General features: G+C 41.9%; 1 protein-coding gene across 3 annotated transcripts in view; it reads right to left on the bottom strand.

Moving 5' to 3' along the window:
* Positions 1-226: 226 nt before the first annotated feature.
* The window catches only part of LOC124180746 (cardioacceleratory peptide receptor-like), a 33,908-nt gene continuing 6,492 nt past the window's right edge, over positions 227-27,642 (bottom strand). The window contains exons 2-11 of one of the 3 annotated variants that reach the window (XM_046566505.1): positions 26,565-26,886; positions 12,578-12,889; positions 9,833-9,968; positions 5,614-5,717; positions 4,375-4,468; positions 4,153-4,248; positions 3,198-3,380; positions 2,950-3,051; positions 2,380-2,572; positions 228-1,287 (exon numbers count right to left, since the gene is read on the bottom strand). In XM_046566505.1, coding sequence (XP_046422461.1) covers positions 1,110-1,287; positions 2,380-2,572; positions 2,950-3,051; positions 3,198-3,380; positions 4,153-4,248; positions 4,375-4,468; positions 5,614-5,717; positions 9,833-9,968; positions 12,578-12,745 — 1,254 coding nt within the window. In that variant the 5' untranslated portion in view covers positions 12,746-12,889; positions 26,565-26,886 and the 3' untranslated portion in view covers positions 228-1,109. Of the gene's footprint in view, positions 1,288-2,379; positions 2,573-2,949; positions 3,052-3,197; positions 3,381-4,152; positions 4,249-4,374; positions 4,469-5,613; positions 5,718-9,832; positions 9,969-12,577; positions 12,890-26,564; positions 26,887-27,642 lie in introns of all 3 variants that reach the window. The other 2 variants (XM_046566514.1, XM_046566495.1) reach the window with 2 other exon arrangements.

The raw sequence follows: 27,642 nt of genomic DNA, 5'->3' as shown, positions 1-27,642 counted from the left end.
ATTTGAATTTTCAACTTTTCCATTCGCGTCGTTTCGTTTTTTACGAAAACTGAAAACTCTTTGCATCTTTTCACTTTCTTTACACCGGATGGCGAGTTTTGGTTGGTCTTACGTTACCATCAATTTATTGTCACAAAATAGGGTTTCCATAATACAATATACATATATATATATACATATACACATATGTAATACAATATTTATACATACAGAATATATAAGTACATAAAGATATACATTTATTATATACATAGTGAAAATAAATATGTACGCAGATTTGATATCTTATTATAATACATCTTATCTTATTAATCTTAGATAGTAACATGTCTTATCCAATTAAATCATACATATACACAATTGAATATTCAGTATACAAGCCATATTATATAGGTATATATATGTATATATCTATAGGTATGCCGTGTAGTGTCGTCAATTTTGTGTGCCCTACGACGTAATCGATTAATCAATTAGTCGATCAATATGTAATATTTATATAGTAATACTGTTCAACAGAGATTTCATCGTACATCAACGTCTCTCCTCTTACTTCGGTTTAACCGCGTTGTTACACAGGTACATACATCAAGTACGTATAACATGTAACAAGTGAATAATATACATTTAACGATCATAGTTTCATTACAATATACGTATATATGGTCAATATTAATGATGATGATAATATAAAAATCAATCCATGTTATCCCTATCATTATCATCAAGATATCATTGTATACGGTACATTAAGGTATAGGTATAGATGTTTAAATGTATAGCGAAAACTTTTCCCCGGTTTAACCTCGACTGGCTACCGCACAACAGTGCATTCGCCAGCCGATGTATATCTCGACTTATACGTATGTAACACCTATGTACTCCTCGCCGTTTTTCGTTCTTCTCACCTCTCGTACCTGTCAATTACGTGTCTTACCACTTAATACTTTCGAGTTCCTCGATTCTCCCTCGGCGCATGCTCGACTTTTTTGCCGTCATTTACCCAGCAGCGGAACCCCGAACGTCGAGGATCGCGATATTTAACCTAGACAGCTATCGAGGCCGTCAAGCAATTGGCCCGAAAGCGCCGTCCTCGAAGCTTTTCTCCCTTACAGTTTGTGGTTCGAAGTGCGCAAACTGTGCGAGGCACGCGCAGCGTGGACCGAATGGACCGAACGAATCCGCGTGCTTTGGACTCCTTCCGTCAGGCTCGTCGTGTCAGTCCTCGATTGACCCATTCGACCCACACGTGGACCACCAAGGATCCATCGAACTGGAGGCAGCTTTCTAAAAAATAAGAGATCAACGTTCGCCACTCACACTCACCAAGCATTTGTCTCGATTTTGCGTTTCGCAAAACTATTGGCGAGATTCGATGGCTTGCATCAAAATCAATTTTGCAGATGTGGGAATTAATAGGCTCAGAAGCAGCTTTAGGTACCGTAACATTAGTACTTGGTATAAGTTTTTGACCTACGGAATGGGCGAAAATTTTGCACGTAGACTGGTGCCGGTATAAAGGTTTTGGAAACGATCGTCTTGTCTTCCGAATCGCAAACAAGAGGATCCCACTGTAATGGATTTTCTAAGACGACTGCTTTTTTGGCATTTTCGAATTCCCCACCGTCAATACGTCCCGGAGTTTTATGGTCCATTTGACCGATTTCATTTGTTGGCAAAGTAAGAGTATCGGAGAAACTTTCGTACATCTACGGTATAAAAATGTACTCAAATAGACTGCCGGCACATTTCCCGTCAATGTGACTCTGGCATCCCAGTTGACAAAGTGTCAAAGTCAAATGGTTCGAAACGAACACGTAGCAGGCAATATCAAGTGTTATACGAGTTATCAATTTTCCTCTGACGAAGCTTGCGATACCGAGGAAAAAGTCAAAGGAAGAAAATATCGTATTTACAACAAGACGTACGCTTCAAACCTCGACGTCGTTTTTCTAGCGAACATCAGAAGCTTTCCAATTTGCAGTGCGTGTGCCGTAATGGACGCACAAATTGCTCGCGCGCTGCGTAAATTGACGTTTTGCAGCGTGACCTCGTCATTGTCAGCATCATACTTAATTGCCATTAATTCTGCGCATCTAGTCGCACGGATGGAACCTTTCATGTATCGACGTACGCGTCAGTTAACATGACCACCTGTCCAAACTCCGCCGCTACATGTACCCGCGATGGCTTTTCAAACGTGCATTGTTAACCCCGCGTTTCAACGATGCTCGTGCAAATTTCCGACAAAAGGTTACAAATGCTTCCCAATTGAGGTTGACAGTGATGAGATCGTTGAGCAATCTCACGACTTTTATGACCTCGCGTGTTGCTGCAGCCGGTGTTAGTATTAGTATATAGAACAAATTTTACAAGTACCTAAGCAAGTACCTCAGGTTTCTGCAGATGTGGGATGAGAATACGCAGTAGATTATCGGGTTCGCCGCGGAGTTTAGGGGAGCCAGACTTTGGATGAAGGTGGCGACAGCGATGGAGGTCTGAGTTCTCGGTATGTGATCGAACACTTGTAGCAGGTCGAATATTATGTAGGGGCACCAGCAAATGATGAATACTGTAAAAAATGTGGAGAGATGTTTTAAGGCGGACAAAGGGCCTAATTTCTCTTACTCGACTCTTGATCACAAGGAATAAAAACGCCGTTTTTGTCTCCCCAATCCAACCGTGGCCATGAAACGAACACAGAGACACTCGCGGTTTTCTGGTCATTACCGCGAGGCAGAATAAAACGAGGGTGGAGACGGAAAGGAAGATGGCAAAGGAAAATCGTCAGTCTCTGATTGCCGAATAAGATTTCGCATGCAAAGTGTATTCCCACTTCCATTCCGGCGCTGTTGGTATAACCCGCCTTGCGTATTCGATTCGATTCGTCGCACGGCAATCGAGATGATTTTTTTCGAAAAACGTCCGTAACGTATAAGATGTACTCACCGAAAACTATGACCAGAGTCATCTTGACGGATTTTATCTTCGCACGAGGAATGAGACCGCGACTGCTCGCGCGTCGTGCGACTTCTTCGTCGTCGAAATGGCCTGTTGGCAAAAGAAGAAAAAAAAAAAAAAAATAAAAAAAGGGAGATTAAAGAATTAGCGAGTGGCCGTGTGATCTGGATCGTGTTTCCGATTGATTACCGGTCGATCGATCAAACGATACGTCGTCTCATGATTCAGGTGCTCACCGTTTATCTTAGGCCGTTGTACTTTCGGTATGATCTGTTTACTCTTGTTCCATATTGTGCAAACTATGCACGTGTAGCAGGCCGTGATGATGACGGCCGGAAGGATGAAGAGAGTCACGCTCACCAAAGATATGTAAATTTGCCATTGATTTGCCTCCATCTCGATCCAGCACTGAACTTTGTCTAAACAGATTTACATCAGCCTAAAGCGACAGCGAATATTGTTATAGGACAGCCAAACCCCTTTAATATGGGAGAAGTGCCACCCTTCCGTCCCCATCGTTCTTTTGAATAATAATTTTGAGTTCGAGCCATTCCTTCGTACCCGTAAATTGGCAAATTTATACCGTCAGTTGCTAACGAACGGTTTTTCTTTTTAAAAGATACAACCCCCATACAACATGAAACTTCTCCACATCAAGCCGGAGTTATTGCTCAAGTCGGCGTGACGTTCTCCCAACGGACCACCGAGGTTTGTCCTTGGTGTTTCGATTGCTCGTGGAACAAGGCAATTCCAGAACCACTAACTCGGTGGTCCCCAACCCGGCGGAACGGTTTGATGGAGGGCTATATTGTTACGCGGCAGTGGAATGTAATTCTTGCAAGGGTAATATAATATATCGTTATCTCTAATCGTAGGTACAACATTACATATATATATATGTATATATACCATATATATATACCGTCGTCGCAACTTTGAATTGATGCGATATACCTGTAATTGCGCCGGACACATGCGATGTCCTTTGTTGCACTGCAATTACGTCCTGCGCTTTATACTCGTAGGTTGTCGCGAGAATGACTCAAATTTGATAAGGTTAAACACTCTGATGATTGTAAAATAAATACTCAAAGAAGACTTGAAACGGTTAATTCTTTTCTTTCGAAAAAATCTCCTCGTGTCATATTTTGAAAAATATTCTTAGGATCAAGAAGAGAAGGTCCGACTTACTGTTGACGACTGCTTGCTTGAAAAGGATTCCGACCGGAGTGGCGAAGACGAAGGAGAGAACCCAGGCTGTGGCGATCAGACACTTCGCTCGAAACCCTGCGACGGAATTATTCATTGCTCAATTTACACTGCGAGTGTCTGTGTGTTTTTCTTTTCGTTTGCGTAAAATTCCGGGTGTAAATTACACACGAGGACTCATTATTTTAATATTAATAAACTCACAGCCTCCGGTGAAATTCATTGGGTGTGCGATGGCGTCGTACCTGTCTATACTCAGGGCGACGAGGACGTACGTCGAGCTGTAGGTCACGACTGCCTGTAAAACCCGAAACCCGGTCAATTGCTGCAATTAACCAGCTCGGTTCTCGGCCATTCGCGATAATGACTATAACTCTAGAAGTTTCGGATGCCGAGAAGGAAGAAAAAACACAAACATTAAAGAGTGTAGAAACAGCTTTGAGAAGGTGAGGCATGCGAAGCTTTCACGTAGGCAGTAAAACTTCAAGGGTCAAACTATGGCCCGACAGTCTTCAGAGGTAAAGTCATGTAACGCTGCAGGGAATTCAATTACTTTTCTTAACGACGAATTAACTAGTAAATAACTTTACACACCTATATAACCTGTATAACGGCAGTTAATTACAATAAGGGTTGAAGTTCGGAAGAGTATCGGAAGAAGGGTAAACATCAAATTGTCAAATTATCCAGAAACGTGTAAGAAACGAATTTGACAATGGACCAAATTTTAAGAGGCGAGCTTTGGCCAGAGCCCAAAATGTAAGGCAAAGCGTTGACACGACGTGTTTCGAGCCTCACCTTGCAGCGAAACAAATTAACACTCGGGTATTTATAGACGGCGTACTCTCATGTTTAGGGACTATAGGACAGCTGTGTATAGACAGTGAATATTCGATAAGTTACGCGGAGATAAATATTTTCCCGCGAAAGTCGGAGTAAGATAGAGTTGATAGATTCTGGGAATGAATACAGTCTGCAGGCATACGCGGTAACGAAATCGAATTTTCGCAGGATTGTTATCCCATCCTGTCAACCGGAATTATATTTCAGAACAAAAAAGAAACGAAGGTGAATTAGGAAATAATAGACAACTCGCCGCGAGTTATTGTCGAGATTCCCGCAAAACGTGACTCAATTTTGACGTAATTTTTTTGACCAAGCGTTCCAGTAGATGTCGGCAGTAAGTAATCATCTCTTCGCCAATGATAATTATATTTACCGCATTATCCACCTCGTTGTGAAAACGCTTCCAGTTAGACGGTCATCTTTCCGAAAATTGAGCAAACAAAATATTCCCCGAGTTCCATACAGTGGCTTTCCACGTCTCTGTTTTTTTAATCCTTTTATCTTGCTTGTAACTTCCTTCGTCAAACTTAATCTGTACTTGAATTTCCCGAGCGCGGAGGGGAGTTCAAGGTATAATCAAGGCGAGCCAAAACTTACCTGAAAATACTTGATGAGCTTGCAGGCGAGGTTTCCGGCCAGCCAGTCGACCGTCGAACGCCACACGATGTCCGTGCCGACGTTTATCAGACCGACGAGAAGATCTGGAATAAACAGCGGCGAGATTAATGGGGAAAATTGACGCCGACGTCTTTAGGCTGCAGCCGTGAGAAGCTGCTCGTATAATCCGACAATTTAATAAGGCGAGATGGGGGATCGAAGTTTGGCTCGATATTGCCTCTAGCTTGACTTGAGAGACACGTAGGCCTCTAATTTAAGTGGGAAAAAATGCTAGCTATATACCTGTGAGCTAGAGTTTAAACATGACCTGGGGCAACGGTTGTCGCAAGCTTTGGAGTAATTAGCGTTCTCGATCTTGACTGCTGTCGATTATTTTCTCCGCTAACTAGACTGTCAAAACAATTCCTGACCTAGCCCATTGTATAGGCATGCGAGAATTTATACAAGCTGGTAATTATTATTTACGTTGAATTGCGAATGAATTGGAAAAATTCATCGCGTCGCTTTATGATGTTGAGGGAAAGAAATTAATTACCACTCTCCGTCTTAAGGGGGAGAAAATAAAGAAATTCAAATCATGACACTTTATGCGATGGCGGAGCTTGCACATATGCACAGTACACGTATACGTATATGGATAACGCAAATCCTTGAAAAGATTATAATTTCAAATTTCACTGCACTTTACAAGCTCTTACACATAATTCTTTGGCAAAATTGACTTTCGTCTTATTATCGTCGAGGAAGAATCTTCGCGGAGAGTTCTCTAACTTTCTTTCGTTGCCATTATATTTCGTCTTATTATACGTCAAGTCGACTTTACGGGTGACTGGATATTATAAAATAATGATACAATTACGTCTCCGCATTACGCGATTGTGTTTCCATTGATGCAACCGTTGTGCCAATCTATTTTCTCCTGCATTTCATAGAGCTTGAGTTTCATTCTTACAATTACTCGTATCCCGATGCAGCTGGTGCAAGTAATCGCACATCGTCTTTCATCAAGCTCATCGCGAAGCGATGAACATTTTTCAGGAACAAAGATAAGATTCACCAACATCCGATTCGAATAATACTGGACAAGCAGTTGAACGACCAATGATTTGATAACACAGTGACTGCACGATTCAAAGTGTCATTATAATAATTATTAAGAACACGTGTCGACGCCCGATTTGATCGATACTTCGTTCACGAATTCTAGTCTCGCATTCCAACAACCGAGCTACATCTTCCAACGGTCCAGGGTGGCGATATTTTTCTCGACGCTCGGAGGAGATAAATAAAAATAACCATAACCAACACTCACGGGGTCCGCGGGTGTGGGATTTTAGGTGATTTTTATGCCGAAAGGAAGGCGTTACCGTCTCTCGGTGTAATACGCGTAGGTGTATAAGCGGCGAGTGTTCGTCGTCCCGACGCGACGCCATCCACCGGACCCTCACGGGTCCTGGCTAATGTGCTTTCCTTGTTTCGTCGAATCTCGGATATGGATATGTTCGCGCGATACCGATGCGATATCGACTGTTTCGCGTGCAGATCGGCACGTGCGCGATCACGGGCGCAAAGAAAGCTCGGTTACAACACCTCGACGCTTTCGAAACATTTCACCGCACGTCTATATACGCGCATACACGTGTACGTTCGAGTAAACGATAACTACCGTTCACCTCCTGGGAAGAAAACTGGGGCCTCGAATTTTCCCTCATTCTCTCTTTATCTTTCTCTCTGTTTCCACTCCCCGACAGAACGTGAAAAAAACCCTTGTGCCAACTGTCCGGACTCCCCGAGAGACCCGATTCCCGGATAAGAACGATCCCCGACGAGGATTTCAAATCGCGTTGTTACCGAATTTAACCAGCTACCCCGGATTTCACGGGAAGGGCCAACAACCGCGAACTCGAAAGCCAGGATCATGCGCCCCAAATGTAGACCTCGGTTTCGTCAACTCCCTTGTTTGCGATCTGACGTCGAGTTGGTAGCAGGATGTAGAGACATATTTTCCACTTCCATAATTCTCTGTATTTTTTAGCAATTTTCTTCTCCTCCTTCTCATTGTCGTGGGTATCTGGAGCTGGCTGATCTTTCACTGATGGGGAAAAAAAAGGAAAAAAAAAATGGGAAAAGTTTGCCTCACTGCACTGCGGCCGAATTGCTTCGGGGAATCCCAGAGGTCCCCGTTTCATCTCGGCAGGATATATGTAATGGTCTGGTCGTATTCGATTAGACGGAAAAGTGCATTATCTCGATGAGAATCCGACTCGAATGTCACGTGGACGGATCGACGAATGCAGGGCGGTGTTGGGTTTCGGACGTTTAATGATGTCGACCGATATCTGGTGCTCCCGATGGCCGTAATTCGGTATCGAAGAATCCGGTCCATGGATCTCACACGCGCGTATAAAGAAAGAGCGAAGGAGAGTGAGAGAGAGGGAGGGGAAGAAGTTTTACGACAAGCAGAATATATCGGGGCGATAAATACGCTGGATGGAATTTCATATGAGAATTTTAATCTCGAGCTGCACTAACGCGATATACTTGGATAAATGGACAATCAACGGTGACTTCGAACCGTCGTAGGTTGTCTACCTACACCTAATAACACAGAAGGACCGCGGACACGCAGGTCGACAAACTTGAGAGCCGAGAAAATTTTACGACGTGTATAAACGTAAGACCTCGGAGTAACAAGCTCTTAATTATCTCACTCGAGGTAGCCGGTAATAACGACATTGAGTTCATCAGGTAACCGTTCGACTCTGGAATTATGATAATCACCGTTACAGCCAGGCGGCACCATAAATTGCGCCCTGGAAGCAAGGGGAAAAGGAGCAAAGAGACGCCGAAAACCTTGATAATCGTTATCGCAAAATGATTTTCGCCTCGCCTTATTGGCCTGTGTTTAATCTCTGCGTAGAAAGCGGCAAACTTACCGGAGCCAAGAGATAGCTGGCCGATTAGTTTGCACAGCAAGAAACGCTTACATCCGCCCCTCGCGACTTCCGCTTGCCGTTAAGCTCGCCGGGATGAGTCAACTTTCACAAATTAATAAAATACCGACTTCCCAGCCATTTTCTAGGTTATTATTTTCCTACGAAGAACCCGGCTTTTTGTACACTGTTTACAAAAAATCGAAGCCCTTTATCATTCTTAACCTTGTTTCATTTCACCTCTTGTTAATCGCGTGACAAAATTAATGATGGTAATTTGTATTTTGTAAAGCCACTGACGCGAAACGGTCCGCAAAAATGAATCTTAAAAGCTCGAAACAGACTATTCGGAACCCGTTTCGTTCCAATTTGCAGTCGGTAGTTAGTAAGATGTTGGGTTTCGATTTGATATACGATTCCGCGACAGTCCGTTTGGAGTTCCGAGCTGACGCAACTGGTCGTCACGAGGTATACATTTATGTAAGTGACTCGTTACGGTAGCTTGGCGGGTGATTAAATTCAAACAAGTGATATAAATTCGATAATTTATCGTCGGTAAAGGGGTCGTGAAATTTTACATGAATTTTGAGTAACGAGTTTTACGATCTTCGCCTTTACTCGCCATCTGTTCGTGTAAACAGCGTCGCGAATGCTTGGCTTAGGAACCATTTGCCGCACGAAGAAGGCTTCTGTCGGTTCAGTTTTTTTTTTCTTCTTTTCTTTCACTTGCTTCAGTTTTACTTTTCCTTCACATCTCGCGACGCGTCTTCGCATCCCGTTCGCCTCGAAAAGCGGTAATCACACTCCGGTTGCCCCCGGATTTTAGATCGTAGTTTTGGCCATATGCGGGCGGTTTACGCCTTCGAGGAGAAAAGAGGGTCGAGCGCCGTATCGGCTGACGAAAAGCGAGGACGGCGGCCCTCGGGCGCACTAAAACTTTCACCACCGTCTGATGTAACATTTCCCATTGGGGAGGATCACGGAGAGCCTCCGAAGCACCAACATCAGGAGCACCAGTCGCGTGGGAATAACTCACTGTCAATTTACACCCTCGTAGCCCTCATTACCGATAATTAGCCGCCCATTATCCACCCCTTACCCTTCGCTCGCAACCCCCGCGTAAGTTATTTAAAAAAATAATCGCGTCGAGCTTCCTTCGCTTTCGCCCTATGAGAGGTAAGTGATATTAATTTTACCGACGACGCTGTTCCCGGGCGATGCGATGACTCGACTTTATATTTCTGGGGTAAATTGACTCGACTCACCGGCGATCGCCAGCTGCTTTATGAAGTGGTTCATTCTCGACTTCCGGCTTCTGGTCAGCAGCAGCGCCGCCAGTACAGCCCCGTTTCCAATCACTATTGCGAAGAACAGACCGCCCATAACGGCGAACTGCTCTTTCTGTAAAAGAAAACAAACAACTTGCTTGATTATCTGTAAACGTAATGTATAGGTGTACCGTTTTATCAATAAGCAGTGACGAGATTTCGAATTCTGGTTCGTTGATTGATCTTCGAAGGAGAGAAACGTGTTGATTAATTGCCGGGGATATGAGCTATTCGCGCGAGGGTTGAAATTGTTTAATTAACTCCCCGAGGGTATCTTGAATTTTATTAGTAGGCAGAAGGAGGACGTGACTTCGGAACCCTTATAGAAGATTATATGTCTATCTAAGCGTGCTTGCAGGGGACAAACAGCTTCGACCTTACGTCGACGAAGTGCGGCGTTATCACGCGGGTGAAATATTCTAAGAAATTCTCAACCATTCGTCGAAAATTCACTTGTCTACAGTTAAAGATGATATAACATTGTATCGCACAGGTACTCCAGTAATGGAGAGAAAATAAATTCCCATCTGAATTCTCTGTAACCAATTTATTTGTCATTTGATCGTCCTGCTGTTTCATATCGTCTCGAACTACGTAGTTTACGTAATAACGAAGTAAAACTTGCGAGGTATTTCCAATGAATTTTCAAATTCTCCGATATAAGTTCCGAAATTTTCCTCTCAGTCATCATCAGCGGCGAACAGTCAAAGGCGATAAATCGCGTATATTTTATACCTCGTCTCGGAGCGTACGTAGCGTCGATTTGACATTGGGGAATTAAATCAAGCTTTGCGGTGTTTGTCTTCTATTAAAAATAGTATCAAACTGTCGTCGATTGTTCTGCGTGAAGTATTTTCCCGGTTAGATCACGGCGATGACTCTCTGATAAAAACACCGGATTCCCCCCTCCGCGACTAGATGGCTGTTCACACGAGGACCGAGTGCCAAGTGTTTACGGGTCTAGACCGGGTGGAAAAGTGATATTAGGTATCTAGGTGTTCCAGAGGACGTTGCGAGTTCGTTCGAATTTCATCAACCTTGGCCTGGCTTCTACGCTCGTTTCGATTAAACAAAAATGAAACCAGCATAAATTTCCACACCTATGATACGTACGTGCGATATTCTCGACCGTCTCGAACAAGAATTCGCTTTCTTTTCGACACGCGGCTAATAGCCGTGATCAAAGACGACCCGCGAATTGAACAATCGTCGCGTTTCCATCGCTGATTAAACAACGAGGCTCTTTGTATATTGTTACACCCGTCACGGGCAGGACAGATAATTAGTCATATAATAACGTTTATTTTCTATACCGAGATGAAATATCTCTCAGTCATTGGGCGCCGTTCTTTGCTTATAATGTAGGTATGCCTCTCCGAATCCGTGCCGGTATACAATAATTATTTTCAAGGAGAAAAGAGTTTCGGCGAAAAGAACTCTTAAACCGTAAAAGTTTACCTTTCGTTTTAAAAATAAAACCGCGGATAATAACGCGCGGTATTTCATGTTTAATATATGTCGTATATACTTGTGTACATATATATACATATATATATACATAATGAAACGCGTCGGCATTACGAGTACGTATATACGACGGTGGACTTCCATTCCTGAAGTTCTGGAGCGCTTTGTTGGCAGCCCCTATCGTAAATTCCAATAAAATTGTTTATGTAACCTGAAAACAAGCGCGGTGCCTGATGGACAGATCCTATGTGGAGAGCCTAGCACTCTCCGGTAATAAATTGTGCCTTTGAAGAATGGGCCTGCAGCATAAGCCTGGAACGAAGTGCGGATTACCAATTTCGCCCGTATCGAACACCGCGTACGTTTTACAGATCGAGGTCTAATCGACGTCCGTCTGGAAAATTCTAGCATTCATCAGTCGTTATTTTTCCAACCGTGTACCGTATTTCGCCACATCATTGACCATTTTTTAGTGCAGAGATTTGTTTTGAGATCAATATCAGTAAAAAACGTTGCGAAATTTTCAATTCTGATACACAGTACGTCCGGTTGTATATTATTTCATAGAATTTAAGTATCGATGTTGTGTATAAATCGAGTCAGTCCCGAATGAATTACGATCGAAAATCGTCGAGAATTTGTTGGCTAATTGGAACGTGGTAAAAATTAAGACATAAATCTACTCCTCATTACAACTTGCGGCTATTAAAACAAGCTGTTCTTCTAGTCCGGTAATCGATCGATCGCTAATTAGTAAATGCATTTATTAAAGCAATAATTTATGCTCGTGCCGATGATGATATCCAGCTGATATAGGAATGAACGTCGGTCTTCGGCGCGAGCAATTTGTACATACATCGGTATGATGGTACTGTTATTATATCCTGCAGGTCGTAAGAATTCATCGTCACGTATGTACGGACCAATTTATCGGCTATATAAGACGGAACAACCGAATTGGCGAAAATTTTACCACGTAAAAATATCTGGCTGTGATAATTCTTTTCTTTTTAACGAGTTTCTCGAAACGGGCAACACTGTTAATGACAACATTCACCGACGATACGCGTTATTATGATCGAGCGTAACAGCTCTACGCTTATATAGTATATATGTATATATGTGTAACGTACATGCAATATTATAAATACAAATCGCTGCAAATAGAAGACGAACTTACGTCAAAGATGTAGATAAATCTGGGGCACAAGTTACCTCGTAAAAATAGTATATGTTGATCCCATCTTCCTGTTGCGTAAGGTTAAGGCTGGATACGTTTAGGGTCACGTTCATTGCCGCAGAGCCGGCATTCGCTTCAAGAGAGAAAGCCCCGTATCGCTTCGACGAGTTCAGGTTCTCCAGCAGCCATTCCGCCTCCTCCATATTTGGACCACTTGAAAATTTCCTGGGGCATTATTTCACGTCATTACTAGAGGCGCCTGTAGGTGCTGTTCACGGATGAAAAATTCTCGCCTCTCAGGATCAGCCGGTGCTGGACGTCGATGAGGATCGCTTGTGGAAGAGGGACTGCAAAGAGAAGATCGACGGTTTGTTAGATCGCTGATTTTCAGATAGAAGGATTATCGCAATAAGATTTGCAGAAGTTCAATTTTTTTTTTTTTTATCATAGTGCACGCTGCGCATATTATGCTCGATAAGCAGGTTGGTCGGCCATAAATAGATACTTTTTACCTATTAGCCTGCAAATATTTGTTCAATAATTGAAAAATTGAAAATATTAGAATTGTTAAGAAAAGGTTGGATATCGAAGTTTTATTTCAAACCGCTCGAAACTGATTACAAATCTGGTAAATTTTTTCGATTTCACTCTACAATGACTTATTTTATTCACTATTTTTTACAAATTCGCTGAAACAATTATTTAATATTTCAACGCAGCACGAATATTGATTATGATGAAGAGATGGCAGTATTGGATTAACCAATGAAAGACAAAGAATTTTTTTTAATCACTTTATAAAAAATAGTCTTCTGAATAAAATAAGCCACCATAGATTGCAATCGATCGTATCTAATAGATTTCAAAACAATTTTGAAGCTCAGCTTTCGTTTATAATGAAAAAGTATTGTATTTTGTATATTTACAAAAGAGATCTTCGTAGCTTGCGAATATAATTAATTTACGAATAAAGGGAAGCGATTTTTGGCCAAACAGCCTTCTTGAAAAATCAAATCTTGCTGATACTAGACGAGTGTGTGAATAAAATATCGCGGTGAGAGTATCGAGGATCTGGCGTAATGTTTGTTTTTCGTATATTCGTCGGTGAGAAAAAAGCCGACTGATCATCGCCCATCATCTCCACGACGTCGGCAAAGCTGCCCATAATGCCAACTAACCATATCCAGCCAGTACTCTCAAGAAAATGCGATAAATCTCGTTATCGCAGGCGGTTATAGATCATGTATCTTCTCGGGCTTCCACTCGATTTATTGGCTCTGACTTTGACTCCACTCCGCGTGTAATTTATCCGATAGACAAAAAGGGCAAAGTTTCGTCCAGCCTTATCTTATCCCGGCCTTAGTATTAATTTCATGGTTCATTGCCTGGCCTCTTACACACCGGTCGGTGAATTCGCTTATCGGACAAACGCTCACCCTTACAAGCCGCTGGGCGGCTGTGTGGAATGGACACGCTTTGCACCGCGAGATGCGCGTGTTAATCATCAGGGTATTAAGTTGCAAGCTTCGCGTGCACCGCGAGTTGTTGAGACTCCCTCGAAGCCGGCGAGAGCTTTCGAGATCGACGGCTGTTTTTTAATCCACAATTTTCATCTCCTTCGCTGATTCGCAGACCGCGCGATAGCGAAGCTGCGAAACTTCCAGTCGCACATCGTCGAGGAATTTTTCATTTCAACGCGAGGGCAATTATTTCCCGAATAGGAAATACGCAGCACGCCGATTCCCTATTTTACCGTCACTCCAAACCCCGAAGTTGGAAGTTTAATTAATCGAGGCAATCGTGAGAATCTGTTACAACGAACTTCCGTCGCTTTTTATTCTAGAAATTATTTCACAGGGACTCGGGTACGGATGTCTTTCAAATACTGGTGGAAAAATCGTTGGCTGTGAACTGGAGTGTTATAGGTGAGTTTCCGGGAAAAATCTTACGCCTATAAACCGCATTAGAGTCCTCGAAAGTCCGAGATCTATGATCGCACTCCATCTCGCGGTATATCTAGCGGTCTAAATCTTACACTTGAGTTAATCTTTGAGAGAAGAAGTTGAGTGATAAATCAAGAGATTCTTTTCTCTTATACCTCCTCCCGTTCTTATTATTACTCTATTTCTTCTACTTTCCCGCCAAGTGCGCAACGAATCAACGTCCGGGAAATCTTATCCATTAGCTACGAATGGGGTAAGCCAGGCGAATACACCACGTCTATCATCGTGCGCATTTATACATATCTCTTCTAGCTTGTCGTGCTTTTGATCTTAAATCCAATCGCCACATCACGATGATCTTGCTAATTTGTTTGCTCAAGCTTGATCATCCACGACGAATCACGTGCCCGTGACGTAGAGAGTTATCAATTCAAATATCCAAGACTCACGCATTCCTCCAGTTGTAAATACCCGCGTAGAATACCTGCCGATCTGTACAATAAATAATTTTTTTACATTCACGTCTCGACGAACAATTTTTCTTCCATCTTCGTTTAGGTACAAGTCGACCAATTTGCCGAGGATCGAGGCGCGTGGAACGCGGTGACGTCACACCGGGAGTTAAATTTATGCAAGCCCATCGAACAATGTCGCCCAAAAGATTTAAAATTTCCGAACACCGGAACGCCTCGGTTATAGCGTCGCGTCGTGAAATTAAATTCCTTTGATTATTCGAGAAAGAATACCGTATACCCGTTTTCGCAACTTTTGGACAGTTTCACGGACGTCAAGATGAGCGATGTCCGTGCGCGTGTGATCGAGTGGGCAAATTCTGCGTATGTGCAAAAAATACCACTTCGCAAATATCACGCCTCGCCATTCTTCACGGGATCAATGAAATAGTAAGCGTCGAAATCTTTTAACTGTAATTCAATCGTCGATCAAAGCAATTCAGCCACAGTTATTTTAAACAGTTGCAAGCAGTTGAAACAATTATTCCAATTGTTCACGTCCTGACGAAGCGAATGAAATTTCCAGACAACGGAGTACATAATGTGATTGGGTTGAATGCTATAATTGATGAAATTGGACAAGGAGTTGCAGGAGACAATCGTCCCATGCAATTGATCGAGAATTGTATACCTAATGATCCGCACGAGTCGATTTAGCCACGTTGAGAAAAATTTCATTACTCAAAGTTCCTAGAAAATTCTAGTAAAATGGGTTTCGCTGGAGGAACGATTTAAATACTCGTATTGTTCGAATTGCACAAAAATCTGATACATTACTTACTATTCAATGTAATAACATAATTGTCGATGTAAAATTTTCTGGTTATTGCAATAGTAAATCTTTTCGTTAAGTTTACTACATTTTTTCAATTGACTAACGTCTGAAAATCACTTTATTGTTTTACCAGCGTCAAATTATCGCAACAGTAGTAAAAAATCTAGTGCTCGTAAACGCGATTCAAAATATCCGTACATCACGTAATAAATTTTCTGTCTACATTTGCAGAAACTCATTTTCATTTTCTACCTTAATCCATAATTTTCGGTTACGGCAAGAAATGAAAATAGTGAAAATAGTAATCAATTTCTCAGGCTATTAAACAGCTCGACACCGTCGAGCGGAGGGTACAATTAAATCAACGGGCTGTTAATCGGCAACGGCGTACAGAACAGATGATTATTCCATAGCCGTGAGGGTATATCCGCTCGGTTGTTCGAAATAATTGCGTATTAATTAGATCACCGCTCCGTTAAGTGCCAACGTCTCTTATTCGGCTCCAGCGATGCGTTCAGCTGCATTGCAGCAGTCTTGTCCACATGTGCTGCGAAAGCGTGAATCCGGGACGTCGCTCTCTGTAATTTCATCTCCGCGAATTTACCACCTCTAATTTACACGCGGAAGCAATATAACGCCGAGCGAGAAATACGGGCACTATAACATACGTTGCACGACTAATAATTCAAAGGGTGACTTCCTCTTCGCATAACTGCTGCCGGTGTGACGTTATGACGCTAACGAAGCGTAAAAATCAAAGCCAAAGCTGGAAGATTGAGAAAATTCCTCGCGTTTATCAGCGTTCTTTCACCGTAGTTGATGAAAACGGTGTTTCTTTGTTTCTTTAATTTGTTACCGAAGGACAGTTTGAGGTTCGTAAAATCTGCGACGACGCGAATATTTGCCCACCGTGAAAACGTAAACGAGACGTGTATGAATAAAAAGCAGTCGCATTACTGAGAATCCGGAGAGTTTTCCTGAGGATGAAAATTTGCAGAAACGTACTTCCGAGAGTCTGAATTATGCTTGCGATTTTTCGGATAACATCCGTTCACTCTAAACTCATACATACCCACACAATGCGAGTCTTTCTTGGAAAAAGAGACACATACGTTATGAATATGAGATGAAATTTTCATTACCATCCGGAGGGATCACGAAAATGGGGTTGTGCCGCACGGCTGACGTTAATATTATATCTGCGACGTTCGGATACCCAGAATAATTAATCTCGTCTTAATTTGGGTTAAATTCCACACAGTAGAGCGTAGACAAACACCTAATACCATTAGCATTAGAATTGCAACGCGATTGATCACCCGCAGGATACGAAGCGAATTATTAATTAGTATAACATTTGAAGAGGAATAACAAAAAAAGAAAACAACATATATGTATATATATACACACTTTCAATTTCTGAGCTCATAAATTTCAGAGATGCGTGTATTATATTAGAGGATTTGAGCAAATCCCATCCTTAAATTTGGGCACCTCAACTCACGCGCCAAAAACTTGGTAAGCTTCGCTAACGTAGTGTAGGTATAAGCCAAACTGGTTAGGGGGATGAAGTTTTGAGAAAATTGAGGCGTGAAATAAATACAGACGATCTTGCCAAGGATAACGCGCAACTTCATACGCGACATACCTAACAAGGTGTAAACCAAACACCGTGTTTATACAATAACTATACAAGTTTGGCTCCTTCGGAATCGCTGAGCAGCTCGTGCAGACAATTAGAAAATCCTCGTCGCCGTTGAAAGTGTTGGTTTTCAACCCGCTTTCACCGATCGGGGGTAAATTCTTAGGGATTCGTTCCCCGTGGCGGTAAGTTATACGTAGGGCGAATTGAACGCGTAATTACGACAAGATATCGCCGTGTAGCGTAGGCAAAGTACCGAAAAGCTCGACTCTCTCTCAATTCCGCCCCCATTTTACCTTCTGCTAATTCTTTAATTAAATTTCACTTTCCCAAGTATAGTGCACCCTCTCTCTCGAGAAACGAGTAGCGCGTGCAGGGTGCGCGAAATGGCACGAGGAAGGAAAAAAAAATCTTTTGTACCGAGACGCGTTTGAACTGCAAATACAGGGTGCTACGTGCACGAAAACGGTCGGGTGACGGTAAAAGCGTGAAAGGGACCTAACGTTGGATTCTGCAAAAACAGAATGCGCGTAGTTTTCTGTCTTCTTCTCTTACGCTCCTCGAGTATATGCATATATACATGCTCATTACGTGTTTCGCGAACATTCTCGTACGAAGAGAGAGGCCGAGATCAAAGTGGGTAGCTGCAGTCGCCCTTATGCAAATGGGGCTCCGATTCAGCTGGGATTCCGACCTTCTTGCGTTTCTCCTTTTCTCCGTAGAACGCTTTCCGAAAGCCTTGGCCAAGTTACGAGATAAGCGAGAAAAATCAGCCGCTGCTGCGCGAAGAGCAGAAAAGAAGGAGAAAGGAAATTACGTCGACGAGAGGATCGCATGGCAGATGACATTTGAACACGAAGAGTGTTAATTTTTCTTGATTTTTATCTCCTCTTCTAGGCGCACCGCACTGAGATAAGTTGCTTCGGGCGCGTGTTGTACAAGGAATCTTGAACAGACTGCAGAAATATTTAGTGCTAAAGAGAAGTAGGCACGCTGCAAGGTTTATGTAGATCCACGTGCAGATCGCGGGCTGCATGATCTGTTTATATCCAACCGGCTAACATTTATAACGCTGGACGAGAGGATCTGCGCCGCGAATCGAATTGCAGGCTTCCATGGCCGACGATTCAATCTCGCAAATACACCAGCTTTATCTTCGCCGGTGTCACCTTGACAATAACCAAGACTCTGCTATAAATATATTACATTACAGCCGATCCGTGCACTTCGATCTTCGCGTGGCGCCGCTTCTTGATCGAATCTTACCCCGTTATCAATGAACCTCTAAAATTACCTTCGCTTCCGCGGCTCATATTTTATCGTCCCGAATATATTTGCGGCCTTATCTTCGTCTTAATCTTTCGACTCCGTGACTCCGGTATCCTCCTCTGATGATTCGCTTCTTCAACTTGTTTATCAGTTTCATTTCGAGCACCTCAACAGTATCGTTCCTTCCCCAGTACCGCAGATATCGATGTGAATCCCTCACCTTCGCATCTTGTCGAATTTCATTCTTCGGTAACAAATTTCATATATCCTTTAGTATAATATTCGTCACGTAACATTTCATCACAGTTTACAAGTCGCTGCTGCAGCTTTGATGGATCGGAAAAAAGGTAATTGTTTTTTTTTTATCGCGAATAATACCGCTCTGTATTAACATGCGCAGATACAACAGGCGTCGTACGTAACATATAGTTATGGCACATTAATTGTGTTTACAGTATATTCTTGATAGTTGGGACGGCTTTTAGTTGGCATGCAAGAGCGTCGTTTCGACTGCAGTCTGATGCATATTTTATGGCACAATTAAATCTCCCGCTGCAGCGGCGCAGGCCGAGCTTCCTGCCGATGTTGTAAAAACTTCACTTTCCAGATCACCGTCGATGCTGGTGTGTGTGTGTGTGTGTGTGTGTTTAACGCAACGCATATTAGGCGTGCGTGTACGATGAAAATGTCGCAAAATGCCGAGACAAAATGACAATGAAAATAAATAAAAAAAAAAAAATATTAAATAAAAGCAAAAAAATGAGAGAGAGAGAGAATCACGTCTGAGGCTGGCCGCTGCTTACTGCTCGTAACAATGACACGACCCCGTAAATTTGCTTCTTTATTTAATACGAGCGTCGCGACTGCGGACCTCGGCGTTTCACTTCTCTTAAATCGTTTGGGGTATGTGACGCGGCGGTGAAAACGGGTGAGAAAAGTTATCAGAAAGAAGTGGAGACGGCCTTTCGCATCCCTCCCTTTTCATCTTTTTCTTCGTCTTCTTCTTCCCCTTCTTGTTTTTCGCGTTTTATTTCCTTCTTTTTTCATCATCCAGCTTCTCCTGTACCACCGAAATGGTGACGTATAACTGATATTAACCACGATCAGCGGACAAACCGCTTTCGTGCCTGGAATCCGCTGGCTTATTCCTGTCCGAATATCACTGGCGAACGAATCGCAAGTCTGAAGGGTCTGGAGGAGGGGAATTACCTACGCCGCAAAGATATACGCCGACGTTTATCCGAGTGTGGTAGAAATTAATCAGATTTCGTCCCTTTAGTAGGAGTGAAAAAGGAATCTCCGAATCGCGTTACAAATTCACCGAACGTTTTTATCACTCTTATGCACATATATACATCGAATACGCTGACGGATTTATTAGACCAGTTCTTCTTTTACCCAGGAAATTGAAAAGCTTTCAGCTATATATAACCCGATATCTGTAATTTATAGATATTCAAATCCCTCCGGATGCTGCAGCTGCATCCAATTATCCGAAGCAAGTTGACTCTAATCTGTTTTCATATTCGGGATGATCGACTAATTGCGTCAACAACACCTCGCCGATAATTCTCACTCGGAACTTCTTGAAATTCAGAGATGTGATGTTGAGATAAGTTCTCGATTCCGGGTGCGAAATCACGCTCGACATACTCTCTCCAACATCATCGTCTAGAATATTTGATCTCTGAAGTTGAGACGGCGCTGCATCACCTGTACCTGCATGTGTACATCGAACTTATTATTTGTGCAAGGAGTTGTCATCTAGGTTAATTAACCGAAGTTATGGCAATATAAAATTTCAGCCGATCCGTTCCGCTTCAATAACCAACCAACTTCCAGGTCGAAGGTCGGAGTTTGCTTGGGTGAGAAGCGAGTATATAAGGTATGCAAAGTTCTCTAATAACCTGCAGGAACTGTACAACTGTATAATTAATCAGACAAATTCTCTACGAATATTAAATTTCCACCGTCGACTCGATCTAATTATCATTCGCCGGATGTCGGTCGGTAAATTCCAGTTTCAATAAAATTCGCAAACTCTCGGGAATAACGTCGCTAACTGAACGCTGATTTCTAAATTGTTTGTTAATTCATTGAATACGTATCCTGTCAATTTTCTTGGGAATTTTCATCGGGTCTCGTCGCCGCGTTGTACGTATATTCTCGTGAAATGCTCGGCAATAATTATTCTTCGCTCGTTTCTCGTTCCCGTGAAAATTTATCGCCCGATTCATCCCCCGCAATTTGAACAGATGTCGAACCTACGTGCATACCCACCGCAAAAGCGACGACGCGATACACAAGTTTTCCCCAGCATGCAATACGTAAACGATTGAAAAAATTCCACCCACGTGGCCGTGCAGCGAAGCCGACGGATACGTTGCCAATGCATCGATCATTTGTACGCACACGTGCGATATATAGTAAATTCGCTGCGGAAAGTCGCGAGGTTTTACTCGTGCAGTCAATTGCTTTCATCGTCGTATTTCGCACACCGACATTGAATAATAGATTTGATGCACTTACGCCAGCTGATTGAACCTGATCGCCGCTGTCCATTTGAAATTGCTATTTTTCCAATTTGATCTAATCAAATGGCAGATAGCCTGGAACAGCGGTGGACGAGTACTTATCTCGCATCTGTATTATATCCGTTAATGTAACAACCCGAGAACTTGAACTTGCTATCGAATCAAATTTATCACTCTCCTGACGTTTTTGAGCTATTTCTGGGCTGCGAAGGCCGCGAAAGCTGTTCAGATATCGCCGGATAATCTTCTCCTCTTTTCTCATCCCGTTTCGCGCTCCACGCGTTACGAATCGAAACGTCGCTCTCCTCTGAGGTCCCTAATTTTCAGGCACGCCAAATATTTAACCAGATTTTTCAAACAATTTCGAAACTTCGGGCATTTCTCAATGTCGCGATATTGAACTCGGGTCGAATCGCTCCGCGGGCTTCGGAAGGGTAAAAATTCGCGTTTCCAACGAAGCATCATTATCTCGTCAACCCCTCGATCCGCGATCTGTTTGATATTTTTACCACCGACGGTGCTTCGCTTGCGATTCGACGATAATTTATCCTTTTTCTTTTTTTATTCTCTCGTTCTTGAAAATTTAGACATGCAGATTGAAAAATAAATCGGCCCGAGACATACGGCAGCTTAATCGGATACACGTTCGATTAATTTCAGCCCAACTCGTCGCCGAGAAGATGTGGTTCGGTTTTATGTATTTCGGGAAACGCAAGTCTCCGGCTCTGAAATACTCGCCTAGTCTACTCAACGGACGAATATTTTTTTTCAGTATCTGTAAAAATAAATTTTCAGAAAGGTGCATTTGAGCGACGCCTCTTCGAAAACCGTCGGAACATATTCAAGCATCGAAATGCGAACGAACATTGATTTCATTGGCGGTTAAACCGTGTTCCGGGTGACGTATGAAATATGACGGCATATTACTCCCTACCTGTGATTCGGTCTGCCTCTCGAATGATAACATCTTGTTAAAAGTTGTTATCGTTACGATACTATACTTTTTCTCTTTTTCTCTGTCTCGTGTTACTGCTTCAATAAATATTACGACTTTTTTATTTATTTACACACGCATAAACATAGTTTTTTACGGATCAAAACGTCGCCGTTGGCGTAAACACTGCTGGGATTTTTCGCTTGTATAATAAATTAGCGGTGTTTATTACACATACATTATATGTATATTATACAATGAGGGCGACAAAATTTGCGGTTATTTTTTTCTCCTCTGGGTTGTTACAGGTTTTAAAAATATCTGATCAAATCATTGACATTGAAAAGCTGATTCCCGTAAATAAACCGAACGGTCGTGCGAACACAATTTGCTAAAAACAAAAAAATTGATCGTAAAATACAGCGAAAAGATGAGCCACGCGTATCATTCAACGGAAACAGTTTTTTAATCCACGTTTCTAATCCAACGTACCGTAGCGGTTTAACTTTAGTCCGAAGAAGCGCCGGTGCGATGATGTATATACATATGTTACACATATACATGTAAATTATACATACCGGCTAATTTGACGGAAGCAGAAATGTAAAAGCTTTTGACTCCGAGAAGGGGAAACGCTCCCTGTTATACATAACGTCACCGTTATACTTATTATACGGTTAGAGAAGATATGCCTTGCGTAATAAAACGTGAACACGGGGATTCACGAGAGCGTGAGTCCATCCATAATGCCCGAAGTTGTCCGACGTGGCAGAGCTTATTTGAACGAGCCAGCTCATTTGAAGAAACAGAGACAGAAGCAGAAGAAACGAGATTACTCACCTCGCAAGTTTTTGGCTGTCATCAAAGCGCCGAGTTTCTGGGAGCGAGGAAAAAAAAAAACTTTACTCTTCGCGTCGCAAATCACCCCCGGGTTGTACATCCACTGCGGGGATCGCGGTACCACAAGCATCTCGTTATACACATCGTACATTAGCACAAGAAAAGTGTTCCCAGGAGAATACGAGGAGGAGTAAATGGTTGAAAATGATATATTCTAACAGGGATGAAATTTATCGCGTTACAGCGCATTGTCGACATTGCACATGTGTGTGCGTGATATATGTATGCCGTGACTCCTAGTTAAATACCTTTCGCATTAACGTGGCTTGCGAAATGAATAATGAAAATGATTCTCACTTTATAATCAGCGTATTACCGGAGACGGAGGCTGAATCTAATGGATTTTGTTACTTCTTTGAGACTTGTGTAGAATAATTGTTCAACAGGTTGAGGTGAAAAGTTTAAGCACCGAGTCTTAAGAAATGTAGAATAACGTCTCTTCTAATGTAACGTTATCTGCTTGCGACCTGAGGAAGATCTCCTTTCTTCTTGCATGTGGATTTTTCTTTTTTTTTTTTTACTTTTGTGGCTCGTCCGCTTTCGTTGTTATTGGCTTCCACTCCCTCTGCTTGCACTTTTTCTCTCTGCACTGTTATCTCGATCTTTTATTCTCTATTTTATTTTCAATGTAGAGTTACGCCTCACTTAACGTGGCGGTCTAAGGTTGATCTTGACGATGTTATTTCACTGACAGGAAAAAATTGTTGATAAAAAGTTGTCGACGTGCCGCATATTACAAGCTTAATGTCACTCAGATTTGAGGAAAAAAATGTTATACCGCACTTTCTCTAACTTCTTATTTTTTTTTATCCATTTCTTCCACACGGTTATATATGTATATTTTGGCAGAGAGGACTTGAGTATGCGGGCTAAACTCCCGTGATTTACATACTTATAATCTGACAGTCAAGATTCAACACGCATCAGCCAGATTTTATTTTATTGGACTTGTTTAGGCAATTTTATTTCTCTGACGTGCGGACAGTTCTTTATACTTTAGATCCTGATTTGATTTAGAACCGTGCCAGGATTGATATATTAATAAGGCGAATTTGGTAACATTTTTGAATAACGTGCACAGAATTTATAAACGCACACAAGTCATTTGCTTGGATTCTTAATTAAAATTAGTCGAGAATCTTTTTTTTTTACTGCTTGGCTATTTCGAGATATAAATATTCGGAATTTTGAAATAGAAAAATTTAAGTTGAACTTCACGAGCAATAAAGAATTCAGAAACGGAATACGAATTGAAAAGTGAAGCTTCCTTTGAATTTCAACACATCGCATAGCAATGCAAAGACAAATTTTTCCCTTGTGAATACGAATTGCGAGAAATCCCACGAGAAATTACGTTATATAAATTATACGTCCCCGTCTCTCCGGATGTTCAATGTTCTCTGAGCAGCCGCGCTGTTCGGGCAAAAAATGTAATCCGTTTTCAATGCTGATCGTGAGATTCGATTGGATCTCTTCGTTAAGTTGAACGGTATAGCATGAAAATTCCTGCAAATCGATCCGCGAAGTTTATATATCGGTTTACCGAAGAAAACGGATTACATATTCTTCCAGTGTTAAAACGGAAAACTATCGTCTGATTCGGGACAATTTGCAGATAGATAATTCTCGCGCACTTTTTGAAATGAAATTCTCTTCTTCCCAGTCAGAATTTTCGTAACTGAATTGACAAAGACAGAAAGAAAATACGAAATCAAATAAAATCGAAATTCTGATGATATATCAACGGAAGGATTTCGTCGAATCGAATGAGACATTTCTCCGAGTGTGAAAATGTTCGGAATTGTTGGCCCATCGACACTTTCAACGACCTTTCGAGGCTGTATATCGAATTGGCGAAGGCTTGACCCCTCGCAGAGATTTGTCGTAATATTTTCCTCCTTTCCCCAAATCCACGCATGGCAGCGTCTCTCTTTCTCCTTTCAATTTATCGTGGGAACCTTGCGAAAGTGTGTCACCCAAATATGTGAAAAATAACCCGATGAAAAAAAGAAAGACGTTCGTACTATAGGTACGCAAAATCGGTAAGTATTTCTAAGATTTTTGTCGCGTCCTTTCGTGTTACGCCCTTATATCTGGCTTTTTAATGACCCACCATTCGTTCATTATTTCCGTCGCCCTCGCGAATGTCGCAAGTTCTGCGACACGGTAAAAAAGTCGTCCGGGGATTCTAATCGCCTAAGTAAGCGATCGCATACCGATAAACTTCGCTCCGCTAATTATATACCAACTCGTCGATAAATATATCCGTCTTCAATGTGTCTGCAGTCGGGGGCGAAATGTACCTACGTGCTTCTCGAGAGAGGAAATTCTCTACAGCGAATATAACCGCGACGACCACGTGGGCCGAGCTGTATAGAAGTAGGTTTAATATATATATATATACATACACATATGTCCCAGCAGCTATACATACGTTATAATGTTCGATCAGACGTCAAAACGGCGTCTGCGGTCTCGATTTCGTCGAGACTTTTCAGTCTTCTCTACTATTTTTTTGGCTCACCCGCGAAAATAGTCCGCACTCATACGCCTGTCTTCTAATATAAGTTCTTTATACTCATTTCTAGCTTCTTCATTTTTTCACATAAATAAAATATCATCCCGCTCTTTTGTCTATCGCAGAGTCAGGCATCGGTACGTATATTTTCTTCCAACTACACGTATCATGCTTTATGAGAATTTTTGCGCAGGTCACAAACGTTTCGACGTCACTAAACCCGCTCGACGTGTGAGAATGATCATCCCAATTCATCTTGTCGCTGTTCCAGCTTTGTCGCGGAAAAAACGATTCATCCTCGATCAGAATAACGGAACACACAATCTGGTATCGTCATCGGCGAATTGTCTCGTCATTTGTAAACTTATTAGCTTCTCCTTCGTTCTCGACGCATCGAAATTTAAAACACGCGACAAAATTTCTCACCACCTTAATCGTTCGTTCAATCCTACGTAATATCATCAGCTGTAGCATTTATCTTATCAAAGTTCGAACGTAAGTGAGTTCGCGTTATATACGTATAGTCAACTGCGAGATGTTTTTCTTCTTAATATAAAAGACGGGAACAAACAAACGTAACGGTCGAACTTTTCCCGTGTATTATAGACATACAATAAAACGTGTCAAAGTATTGCGAGGACATTGGTGGTATAGCTAGGAAAAAATTGATCAGAACCAGAAGAATTGGCGATAATCGAGCATCACTGGAACGAGATATGAGAATATAATATGCCCGATATAACGTGAAAGGTTTATAATTATAGACTGCAAGAAGGCCGAACGATCCGACGAAGGTTTTATTGATCGCCCAGCTTAGGCATTTTTTATACATTGTTGAATAAAACTAACAGGCGTAATACATAGCCTCGTGTATTTAAAAATTGTTCACCGATTCGTAATCTGTTTCCAGAATAATTTTTAACCCTACCAAATTTATTTAATAATAATAATAATAATAATAATAATTATTATTATTATTATTTATTCTCACTAACCTCGCCTTAATGATGCGGTTGAAATGTGGCTGAGGCACACGTGCCTCTCTTGTAATAAACGCGATGCAGTGACAAATGGCGGTGGAGCTTCGCTTCGTTACGCCCACTCGACAACAGGGCACATTTTCAGCAGAAGCTAAACCTGGGCGTCACCGCAAAGGACGTATTTCTTTGAAACATCTTTTTTCCTCTCATTCATTGATGTTCGTTGTTTTTGTTCCACTTGCTTTTGTCATTACGGTTTTTCTAATACCGCCCTTTCTTCTCTCACCCTTTTTCTACGCGTATCGATCTGACTCTCGTGCATCGTGGAATTTGAATTCTGAATGAAGAAGAAAAATACTCAAACTATCAATTACTCGCGTATGGGATAAACTTTTGAAAGTTTCGTCTGATGTTGCGTATAAAATTCCGCGCCATTTGGTGTAAGGTTTGTATTATTTTTTTTAGCAACGACGATTGAATTCATGCGCGTATGGATCTAGGCGAAATTTCAGTCACACGGTATTGGCGTAAAGATTCCGTGTACGAACTTTTCTCATTTCCAGCATGTACAAGGATTCTTGAAAATTTTGCTTGAACAAGTAAAGTTTTTACGAGGAACTTGATTGAATATACACTTGAAGGTACCCGACATCTTTCGCAACGTGGCTGATGGTACCTAGATGGAAAACGACTCTCTCTGCTCGTAATAGATCTTTCGAAAAAGTTTTAGAATTCAATTAGCCAGGAAAGTTATGCTTTCGGAATAAGAGAACGCTCTCACGAAGCGTACGAGGCAAGTGAGTCGAGAGTTTTTCAAAATTAGTAAAAATTTCGACAAAAATTAATAGGGGCTAGCTTTGGTAATTTTACAATTCTCAATACGGGATCGAAAATCCAGTATTAGAATCATTTCCATCTTGGAAACCACGAGAAAACAACAAGAATATCGTAGGATCAACTGCCGAGAAAACAGTCCACGATTCCTCGGATTTATCGATGTATTTTTTCAACAAGTGATCACAGCGAATTACGACTATTTACAACCGTCTGCTCTCGTGAAATTACATCGACGTACTAAATGGGTTGATGCAAA

The sequence above is a fragment of the Neodiprion fabricii genome, chromosome 1 (genome assembly GCF_021155785.1).
Source record: "Neodiprion fabricii isolate iyNeoFabr1 chromosome 1, iyNeoFabr1.1, whole genome shotgun sequence".
NCBI lineage: Eukaryota > Metazoa > Arthropoda > Insecta > Hymenoptera > Diprionidae > Neodiprion > Neodiprion fabricii.
This window is presented reverse-complemented; position numbering and strand designations above follow the sequence as displayed.